General features: G+C 42.7%; 1 protein-coding gene across 1 annotated transcript; it reads left to right on the top strand.

Moving 5' to 3' along the window:
• Positions 1-7,006: 7,006 nt before the first annotated feature.
• On the top strand, positions 7,007-10,002 carry LOC110495771 (helix-loop-helix protein 2-like). The gene is made up of 2 exons (XM_021571189.3): positions 7,007-7,634; positions 8,378-10,002. Exon 2 carries the CDS (start codon positions 8,406-8,408, stop codon positions 8,787-8,789), a length of 384 nt encoding a protein of 127 aa, XP_021426864.1. The 5' UTR covers positions 7,007-7,634; positions 8,378-8,405; the 3' UTR covers positions 8,790-10,002.
• The last annotated feature ends 1,805 nt before the right edge of the window (positions 10,003-11,807 follow it).

An 11,807-nucleotide genomic window follows, 5' to 3' on the forward strand; every position in this document is an offset into this window, starting at 1 on the left:
TAAACACGGGCACCCTCATAGATATCATCCTAACCAACTTCCCCTCTAAATACACCTCTGCTGTCTTCAACCAAGATCTCAGCGATCACTGCCTCATTGCCTGCATCCGTAATGGGTCAGCGGTCAAACGACCTCCTCTCATCACTGTAAAACGCTCCCTGAAACACTTCAGCGAGCAGGCCTTTCTAATCGACCTGGCCAGGGTATCCTGGAAGGATATTGACCTCATCCCGTCAGTAGAGGATGCCTGGATATTTTTTAAAAATGCCTTCCTAACCATCTTAAATAAACATGCCCCATTCAAGAAATTTAGAACCAGGAACAGATATAGCCCTTGGTTCTCCCCAGACCTGACTGCCCTTAATCAACACAAAAACGTCCTATGGCGTTCTGCATTAGCATCGAACAGCCCCCGTGATATGCAGCTGTTCAGGGAAGCTAGAAACCATTATACACAGGCAGTTAGAAAAGCCAAGGCTAGCTTTTTCAAGCAGAAATTTGCTTCTTGCAACACTAACTCAAAAAAGTTCTGGGACACTGTAAAGTCCATGGAGAATAAGAACACCTCCTCCCAGCTGCCCACTGCACTGAAGATAGGAAACACTGTCACCACTGATAAATCCACCATAATTGAAAATTTCAATAAGCATTTTTCTACTGCTGGCCATGCTTTCCACCTGGCTACTCCTACCCCTGTCAACAGCACTGCACCCCCAACAGCAACTCGCCCAAGCCTTCCCCATTTCTCCTTCTCCCAAATCCATTCAGCTGATGTTCTGAAAGAGCTGCAAAATCTGGACCCCTACAAATCAGCCGGGCTAGACAATCTGGACCCTTTCTTTCTAAAATTATCTGCCGAAATTGTTGCCACCCCTATTACTAGCCTGTTCAACCTCTCTTTCGTGTCGTCTGAGATTCCCAAAGATTGGAAAGCAGCTGCGGTCATCCCCCTCTTCAAAGGGGGGGACACTCTTGACCCAAACTGCTACAGACCTATATCTATCCTACCATGCCTTTCTAAGGTCTTCGAAAGCCAAGTCAACAAACAGATTACCGACCATTTTGAATCTCACCATACCTTCTCTGCTATGCAATCTGGTTTCAGAGCTGGTCATGGGTGCACCTCAGCCACGCTCAAGGTCCTAAACGATATCTTAACCGCCATCGATAAGAAACATTACTGTGCAGCCGTATTCATTGATCTGGCCAAGGCTTTCGACTCTGTCAATCACCACATCCTCATCGGCAGACTCAACAGCCTTGGTTTCTCAAATGATTGCCTCGCCTGGTTCACCAACTACTTCTCTGATAGAGTTCAGTGTGTCAAATCTGAGGGTCTGTTGTCCGGACCTCTGGCAGTCTCTATGGGGGTGCCACAGGGTTCAATTCTTGGACCGACTCTCTTCTCTGTATACATCAATGAGGTCGCTCTTGCTGCTGGTGAGTCTCTGATCCACCTCTACGCAGACGACACCATTCTGTATACTTCCGGCCCTTCTTTGGACACTGTGTTAACAACCCTCCAGGCAAGCTTCAATGCCATACAACTCTCCTTCCGTGGCCTCCAACTGCTCTTAAATACAAGTAAAACTAAATGCATGCTCTTCAACCGATCACTACCTGCACCTACCCGCCTGTCCAACATCACTACTCTGGACGGCTCTGACTTAGAATACGTGGACAACTACAAATACTTAGGTGTCTGGTTAGACTGTAAACTCTCCTTCCAGACCCATATCAAACATCTCCAATCCAAAGTTAAATCTAGAATTGGCTTCCTATTTCGCAACAAAGCATCCTTCACTCATGCTGCCAAACATACCCTTGTAAAACTGACCATCCTACCAATCCTCGACTTTGGCGATGTAATTTACAAAATAGCCTCCAATACCCTACTCAACAAACTGGATGCAGTCTATCACAGTGCAATCCGTTTTGTCACCAAAGCCCCATACACTACCCACCATTGCGACCTGTACGCTCTCGTTGGCTGGCCCTCGCTTCATACTCGTCGCCAAACCCACTGGCTCCATGTCATCTACAAGACCCTGCTAGGTAAAGTCCCCCCTTATCTCAGCTCGCTGGTCACCATAGCATCTCCCACCTGTAGCACACGCTCCAGCAGGTATATCTCTCTAGTCACCCCCAAAACCAATTCTTTCTTTGGCCGCCTCTCTTTCCAGTTCTCTGCTGCCAATGACTGGAACGAACTACAAAAATCTCTGAAACTGGAAACACTTATCTCCCTCACTAGCTTTAAGCACCAACTGTCAGAGCAGCTCACAGATTACTGCACCTGTACATAGCCCACATATAATTTAGCCCTATCAACTACCTCTTTCCCAACTGTATTTAATTTATTTATTTATTTTGGTCCTTTGCACCCCATTATTTTTATTTCTACTTTGCACATTCTTCCATTGCAAAACTACCATTCCAGTGTTTTACTTGCTATATTGTATTTACCTTGCCACCAAGGCCTTTTTTTGCCTTTACCTCCCTTCTCACCTCATTTGCTCACATTGTATATAGACTTGTTTATACTTTATTATTGACTGTATGTTTGTTTTACTCCATGTGTAACTCTGTGTTGCTGTATCTGTCGAACTGCTTTGCTTTATCTTGGCCAGGTCGCAATTGTAAATGAGAACTTGTTCTCAACTTGCCTACCTGGTTAAATAAAGGTAAAATAAAATAAATAAAAATAAATTATGCGATTTGTAAAGCAAATGATTAACTCCTGAACATAAATAAGCTTGCCATAACAAAGGAGTTGAATGCTTATTGACTCAAAACATTTCAGCTTTAAATGTTTTATTAATTTCAAAAATGTTCCACAAAAATACCACTTTGATATTATGGGGTATTGTGTGTAGATCAGTGGCACAAAATCTCATCCTATTTTAAATTCAGGCTGTAACACAACAAAATGTGGAAAATGTAAAGGGGTGTGAATACTTTCTGAAGACACTGTATGTGTGTATATGTGTGTATATGTGTGTATATGTGTGTATATGTGTGTATATGTGTGTATATGTGTGTATATGTGTGTGTGTATCCATGAGAAGACCTTTGTGTCCATATGTGTCTCCATGCCTCTGTACGGCGCGCCGGCGTCCTGCTGGGAACACCAGATGGTGCAGAGGTCTGCCATGGCGATGGCCACATTCTCACATGGGAGCCCTGGCTCCGGCTCCCACACCTCCTGTTCAACACAGTCCGTCCCCCCCCCCCCCCCCCCAACAGACTTCCCCACAGCCAGAGTCCACCCTGCCGACGCTACACAGCTACGCTACACAGCACCAAGAGCATGACACACAGCAACACAAGGACAGCTCCTTAATGGGATCACTGTGCCAACGGTTCCCTCCGTTCCCATCTGACATGTGTGCTTTGGTGTTTGTGTGGGTAGATGCAAACGTAGTGCCGTTGAGTTATTCCCCTGGAAATGATGGCGTCTTTTCTTTTCAATCCACCTTGGAGGTCCTTGTTGGGAGCAACACAAATATTTTGTGATTAGAGGATAGTTTTGGCGACTTGCATTAAAGGGAAAATCCACGCAAAAATGATATTTTGGTATTGTTTTGCATTCTGCATCACCGTGGCCTTGTGGCCGGCGACACTTTGATTCTTGAAAGTCCAATATCTTGATAACTTGACTGGGACTGTATCAACAGTGGACTACTGAAGAAAAAAAAACATAAGATTTGACCTTTGACATGTGACAATCAACAAAATAACAGAAAGTTGACATCAATCTAAACACAAAACAGCTTCTGTCTAGACAGGTCTTGAAGTTGAGTGACACACTGACTGATGGCCAACTGGCCCAGACAGACTGGACTGAGCTGAGGGTTGGTCACAATGTCCTCTGTCTCTATCTGCAGAGAGTGTCCTCCCAAACAACCCCCTGTGGCACCACATCTCCTGAGACAACACAACCCCATAAACCTCCTGACAAAGTGACTAATCCCTCCCATTTCACCGCTTGCTCCGTCTCACTGGGCCCAGGAACATCGCCGGGAAGGGTCTGTGCGCGCGTGTGTGTGTGTGTGTGTGTGTGTGTGTGTGTGTGTGTGTGCGTAAAACTACTGCTTCAAAGCAATACTGTAAGAGGTTTGTGTGTCCTCCGACAGGTTTGGACAGGAGAATGGGTGTCAGAAGAGATTGAGAGAGGGCTGAGAATGGGGCTTATTCAAGAGGGTAAATTTCTATCGTCACAGGACGTTCCGATGGTAATGTACAGTATTGTGTACAACAGACATCACCTTTCTACATGACAGTATATTACCTTTCTACATTACAGTATATTACCTTTCTACATTACAGTATATTACCTTTCTTTCTGTAATGTTCTAGTAGATGAAGAATACATCACTGAAGATTATTTTGAGGATAAACCAGTCATCTTCCTAAGTCAGTACATTCTCTGTGCATTAATTGCCACATCCTTGGGGCAGCCTGTATCTGTGACTTGGACAGGGGCCTAGGGGGTCCAAGGGGTCCGGGGACCACAGACCGCCACGCTGGTCTTTGGAGCAATTACAGCGGCTCACTGCACTGCCGCTGTCAGACTGCCTCTGTCCTCTGCCCCCTGACATGTCTCCTATAGCCCCACGACCCCTCGCCATACATACACCCCGCTGCCACTCTCTCTGTGTCACATCTCCTGTCTATCATCCCCTCCACACACACACACACACACACGCACACACACACACACACACACACACACACACACACACACACACACACACACACACACACACAGTCACACACACAAATGTGCAGACACACACACTATACCGGCCCTGTTAACATAGATCTGTTCCTCCTGGCACTGTAGCCAATGCCTGTGTGTGTGTGTGTGTGTGTGTGTGTGTGTGTGTGTGTGTGTGTGTGTGTGCGTGCGTGCGTGCGTGCGTGCGTGTGTGTGTGTGTGTGTGTGTGTGTGTGTGTGTGTGCGTGCGTGCGTGCGTGCGTGCGTGTGTGTGTGTGTGTGCGTGCGTGCGTGCATGATTGCGTGCGTGTGTGTGTGTGTGTGTGTGTGTGTGTGTGTGGCTCCGGGCCACAGCGAGTCAGCCGTGGTCCCCTCATCCTTTTAATCACCTCGTTAGGCGCAGTCAGTCACAACACTCTCTGGTCACCGGCTCTCTTCAGGACCCCTGGCCTCCTGACTCAGTCCTGGTGGTACCACTGGAGGAGAGGAGGAGATGAGAGGAGCAGAGGAGAGGAGAGGAGGAGAGTAGGAGAGGGGAGGAGGAGATGAGAGGAGCAGAGGAGAGGAGAGGAGAGGAGAGGAGAGGAGAGGAGAGGAGAGGAGAGGGGAGGAGAGTAGGAGATGAGAGGAGCAGAGGAGGGGAGAGGAGGATAGAGGAGGAGAGGAGGAGAGGGGAGGAGGAGAAGAGAAGAAAAGAGAAGATGAGGAGGAGTGTGAGACAGGATCTTCAACCAGCAACACAGAGAGAGTCTGGTCAGACTGGCACTGCCTGGTAATGCCCACAGGCCCCCTTAAACCAATAACTGGGACCCTCCCTGGCCCTGCAGCTCTAGGCATGACTGTTCTGTACGATGTCCACTCCCTGATAACTGTTATCTGTTGTATCAGCCCCTCCATCCTGTATGATGTCCACTCACTGATAACTGTTATCTGTTGTATCAGCCCCTCCATCCTGTACGATGTCCACTCACTGATAACTGTTATCTGTTGTATCAGCCCCTCCATCCTGTACGATGTCCACTCACTGATAACTGTTATCTGTTGTATCAGCCCCTCCATCCTGTACGATGTCCACTCACTGATAACTGTTATCTGTTGTATCAGCCCCTCCATCCTGTACGATGTCCACTCACTGATAACTGTTATCTGTTGTATCAGCCCCTCCATCCTGTACGATGTCCACTCACTGATAACTGTTATCTGTTGTATTAGCCCCTCCATCCTGTACGATGTCCACTCACTGATAACTGTTATCTGTTGTATTAGCCCCTCCATCCTGTACGATGTCCACTCACTGATAACTGTTATCTGTTGTATCAGCTCTTCCATCCTTCTGATCCTGTTGACACAAGAGATGATGTGAGGTCATCTTCACTGTGACAATGTATTGATCCCTTCTATAGTAGGACTTCACTTGTGTTGATTTTGTAGGTGGTCATCAGTGGGTTTTATTCTGGCAGGCAGTCATCGTCTTATAACATTGATTGTTTGACAACTGTGTTTGACTATTGATAGTTTTCTTTTCTATAATAATCATGTCAAAATACATTTAACCAAAACCAAAAAAGAAAAGAAAAAGAGCAGGATAAGCTGTAGATCTAGTTCGTCTATATGCCTCCGTCTGATGTTGAAGGGAAACTGTAGACCGTTCCATCTGCCGACACCAGAGGGGCGGTGTTACAATCTGGGTTCTATGTCTATGATTGGAATAGAGGTGGCCCTGTCTTTCATAGTATAACAGTCTAATGGTCAGAAATCGGACTTGAGTTGTCGAAATAAAAACCGAGTTGGAAATATGGACCAAATAGCAACAAATTGATTTTATGAATTCATGTTAGACTTCTAATGAAGAACCTCTTGCTCTGAACGTCACGTTTTCTTAGCATGTTTCAACCTCAATGTATTATAATTATTTAAGGCCTAATAGCCTAATAAGTAGTTTGAGTCTCGAAGTGAAATAACTGGCCTAATAAATCACCTTTTATAATGTGAACCAACCTTACTGGTTGTTTCAATAAAATCGTTTTTTTTTCGTTGATTTGCTTATATATTCATTTAATAAAAAATAGGCAGATTTTTATTTTGTATTGTATAGTTCAGAATTTGAATTAATCTGGAGAAAAAAAATCTAAATGTTTAAAGTCCTTATTATCCATTATCGTACTCATCTCTGGTTCCTCTTTGCCCACTATCCCCAGAGGGACTACTGGAGGGCTGAGGGGCGTGAGTAGAGAGAGGGAGGTGAGATGGAGTGGGCGGTGTTAGACAATACCATTCCTCAAATATATTCCATCCCTCCGTTTCTCAAGTAAGCCTTTATTAGTTGGGATCGTTTGGATCTTATCTCTCATATAAGCCGCGTGCTGGACCCGAGAACGTTCGGAAAACACAGAAGTGGAAAGGAAGGGATTATCTTTCGGCTTTTCAATGCACTGACTGTTGGCACACGGTGCACAAGGGCCTTTCTTATCACGGTCATCTCCATCAAGAAGAACGGACCAATATCTGCACTTTCAGCGAGATCTTATCGACACAACAATCTATTGTTTCCAGCTGGGTGTTCACAAGGCACAAGATTTTTATCTTCAGAAATATTTACCACATAATCGTTAACTATACTATCAACTATACCATCATCTTCCCAACGAAGTGATATACCACAACTTGAAATTAGATGGTTCTGAGATAAACAACATTTTATGTTTGATTCGACTGTTCAAAATCTCAAAAAGTAAAAAGCAATTAATTGCATAAGGCTGTCAACAGTAGGCTATAATTCCTGTAATGAATTGGACTAAATAAGATGGTTTGTGAAAAAAAACAAAGGGAAGCACAGAGTTAATTTGGAGTTGGAGTTTACTCCAACAGCTATCAAGAATCATCAGACAGTTGTGTCTCTCAACTGTTTGTCAAGGTAAGTGTCCAATTAACGAGTAGGCCTAAGAATTTTTATTTTATTTTTATATGAGGTACTGACCGTTTCTTTATTAGGCCTGTATTACATATTTACAACAAAGTACACAGCTCGTATTTATCCATTGCATTGTTGATACAACAACATTTTGTGTGGCCCAATCCAATGTCCAGCAGATGTCAACAATTGTATCCTTCTTTCAATGTTGTTCCATCCTGTCAAGTCATACTGCTCGAGCCAAGCAGATGTGTTCATCTCCCTGTGACAGATGGACGACTTTGAATATGGAATATGTTCATTTGAATAGCACGGTTTCTCTCAATATTTACCACAATTTGCTTTAATATTCTGAAAAATGCTATGTTTGCTGCAAAACAAATCATAAGAACTGACACATAAGTGAAAAGAAAATGGCCTATATTTAATATTTAATGCTCTATAACAAAAATCATTGTATAATAAATTATGCATTGGTTAAAATAGAAGTACAAAAACCTATTACAATTTACAGTATTCCCATCACTGTCTGTTGCTTTTGCAATTTCCATTAAGACTATCACATTTCTAACTCTTGATCTCAAATGATCTATTTTATGATTATGGTCTGCCTATCATCTACCCCCTGTGACAGGTCATAACAAGACATCTATGCAAAAACGACTCCCAATCATAATATTGAAGGAAAAAGTATTATTGCGTTCACAACATTATACTAAATTAATCAATAATATCTCTCTCTCCAGCTCTTTTTGGATACGAACTGAAAAACATATGAAAAGACTGAAAATGATGCTGAGTCCAGACCAAGCTGATTCCGACCTCGGATGGGGACAATCCGACGCAGAGTCGGTGCTCAACGACCTCAAGGTCGGGTGCCTGTCCGACGAACCGATGGAGGGGGAGGGGAAGACGAGGTCGCTGGCCCAACCGACCCTCAGCAGGGAGGAGAAGAGACGGAGGAGACGTGCGACGGCCAAGTACCGCTCGGCCCACGCCACGCGCGAGAGGATCCGCGTGGAAGCGTTCAATGTGGCCTTCGCTGAACTGAGAAAGTTGCTGCCAACCCTTCCCCCTGACAAGAAACTCTCCAAGATCGAGATCCTCAGACTTGCAATATGCTATATCTCCTATCTCAATCACGTTCTGGATGTCTAGTTGAAATTAGTGAGTTACATTTTCAAATGGGAGAATTGGACAAGGAGAATGGAGGGACCAGAAAGAAATATGGGTGACATGTCACTTATGAAATCGGGGATACATGAAAGTTGCCAGAAAGTACAAAAAAAGAGAGGGGAGGAAGGGGGGGGGGGGGGGGGGGGGGAGGAGTCTGCAGCCTACAGCCTACTTATCCATGATTTTGAAGAAAATGCCTGTTTGATATTGCGTTTTGGTGAGGCTGGGTAACCCAGATGAACGAAAGGATGGATGTAAACGGAATGATATAGCTGCTTTATAGACATAGCATAGTTGATGTTTCCATAAAGGAGAACAAGTTCAAATGCATTAATGCATTAGTGCCACTTATGACGCGTACAATTGTGACCTTCATCATTGTTATTTAAGTTTATGGAATTATTTATTTAAATGTGTTAATATTGAAGGTTCTCTTATTTATTTATGTTTATAATAGACAAACGTATTTTATATACATGTCCATTGTTTGTATCATTGTATACATGTATATTTTAGGCTGTGATGATGAACTTCGAAAATGATGTTGTTGCTCTTCAAATGGCACTTTCTGTTTTTGTATTATACGGTTTTTATTTTATTGAATTAGTACGTTAAGTGTAATATACTTTTATTCATGTCATGTCTATTGTCTATCAGGCAACGATAAGCACTTAATCATGTTGGGTTAAGTAAACTCATAAAACGTCAAACTTCGTTTAGTTCCCTTAAGTGTAAAGGGGAAGGAAGTTAATCAAAACTGAACAATACACCGAAAACGAATTAGCCTACTAAAGAAAAACATCCACACAATTTGAATTCGACTAACCGGATATAAAAAGCAAAAATCTAATTGAATGACATCGTTTGTGTTGATATCACTTTACAATTCAGAGGCAAACCTCTTTTGCTGTGACCAAAAAATCATTTCAAAATATTCTGATTTCTATTAAATGTTTTTATTTCCTTAAAAGCTAGAGGTGTTTATTTATATATCTGTCTCTGCTTTGTATCTCAAAAAACATAATAAGTAATTTTATAGCGAAGAAAAACATATCTTCTATCCAAAGATTTTTTGTCTCTTCAGGGTTGTGTACTTGTTGCTTTATGCAGATATTTTGTAGTAGAGTTATTGTGACAGCTGGTTTTTAAGGAACGCATTTTTTATATTTTCCGGTGGTGTTTTTTGATTAAAAAAGGGAAAGAAATACATGGTATTGAGACTTTTCTGTTTTAATTGACATTTTATTGAGACTAAAACTGAGAATAATTACTTGGGAATCTCCTTTCCAAAAATAGTCACACAATGTTGAAATTAGTCGGCCAGTTGCTCAGGGGGGAAAATCCCTTGCATAATGATTGGAGTAATATGAATGAAATGGACAGTGCAGTGGCCTTGATAAAAAAAAAATGATTTCAATATTTAAACAGCAGCTGTCATCCTGGAGGAAAAGCACGATGGTAGCCTAGCCTATTACACTTCCGAAATTATCTTGATTGACAGGCCTCTATATCTTTCACCCCCCCCCCCCCCCCAAATTCGAATGATAGGCATATACAGTATTATTAAATGACGTCGGTGTGAGCCTATATCCCGCTGTTTTGAAACTGTTTACACACACACGATGTAGGTAGTGGTCAAGCAAGCAAAGAGAGCATAGCCTATATGTGATTTTTTTTTCTCTCCTGTGCATGTATTTTGTGCTGCTCCTCGCTAGCTCCTGGCTGAAAGGCGCTCTCCCCAGAGAGGGGGCAGGTGTTACTCCAGACGAGCCAAGACAACCAAATTACTGGCCGTCTGGCACCTCCCGTGGGAAAGAGAGAGGGAGAGGGGATGGAGGAGAAATGGAAATTTATGAGCGAGCAAGCACATTCATGTAATATTGCCAAATATTAGCAAGGATCCAAATCTTTGCATTTATTTCTGATGTATTGCCATCAATTCTGCTAAGGATTGTGGTCTAATAATGTAGGCCAATGCATTAGCTTAAGCTAGCGCAATTACATTATTTAGGTTAGGTCAGGCGCAACATTTGCACGTGGTGTTTTTGCGCTTAAATCGGATAATAAGTACTAAACAAACGAATAAAGGAATATACAAAAGTAAATAAATATCTGTGATATGAACATTAAATATGTATGTCGACAAACCCTAGACGATTTGTACGAGAATAATTCGTTGAGGTGAGCGGGGGGATCTCTTTGGCCAATATTATTAACAGTGACGAGGTGAAAACGAATGGAGAATTTTGTGCAAGTCAGTGGGCACCTTACATAATTTCGATGCTATATGATTTACTTGCATTATGAACACCTTTAAGATTAGAGATGTTTTCTGCCTTCAGAAGATTATTAATTCACAATAAACTAAAGCAGAGAAATTATATGTAGGCCTAGCCCTTATTCATTACCCCAATTATATTACATTACATTGAACCAACCACTGGACGGACGTCCACTTCAGCCTTGTGACGAACATGTCCAGACGCTCAAGCGCGTCCTAAATGCTCTGTCTAAACGCGAATACCACTGGCACGCTGTACAGTTTCGGAAACATTTTAAACAAAACTTTTATGTAAGCGAGAAATAATTTTCAATTACAAAATATACACTTACTGTATGCAGTTTAGGAAACTTGCACCCGACCACACTTCCAGCCCTCCAATTTTTGCTTCGAATGTCTGCAATGGAGCATAAATGGGGAGGAAGTTTCCTACCTTGGCTGGGGCTGTGCAACTTTCTAAACTGCGTATTTGAAATATTATTTCTCTCTGATGTGAAAGTTATGTATTGCAAGCGAGAATTATTACTGTTTCTTAACGTTAAAACAGAGCGTTGGGATTGGAGTTCATTGATCCAGCTGTGGTCCATACATTCAATTGAGAACTCATAGGTATACCCCCTTTGATTGTGTCATGTTCTGATTTATTGTTCACATTTATTGCCCATTTTACAGAGTTCCAATACATATGAAGTGTATTCCATAAGCATTTTCCTCTGATG

This window comes from Oncorhynchus mykiss, chromosome 18 (assembly GCF_057628025.1).
Source record: "Oncorhynchus mykiss isolate SJ-2025 chromosome 18, ASM5762802v1, whole genome shotgun sequence".
NCBI classification, from domain to species: domain Eukaryota; kingdom Metazoa; phylum Chordata; class Actinopteri; order Salmoniformes; family Salmonidae; genus Oncorhynchus; species Oncorhynchus mykiss.

Coding starts and splice junctions, on each gene's coding strand:
- LOC110495771 (XM_021571189.3), top strand. CDS start 8,406: ATGAAAAGACTGAAAATGATGCTGAGTCCAGACCAAGCTGATTCCGAC.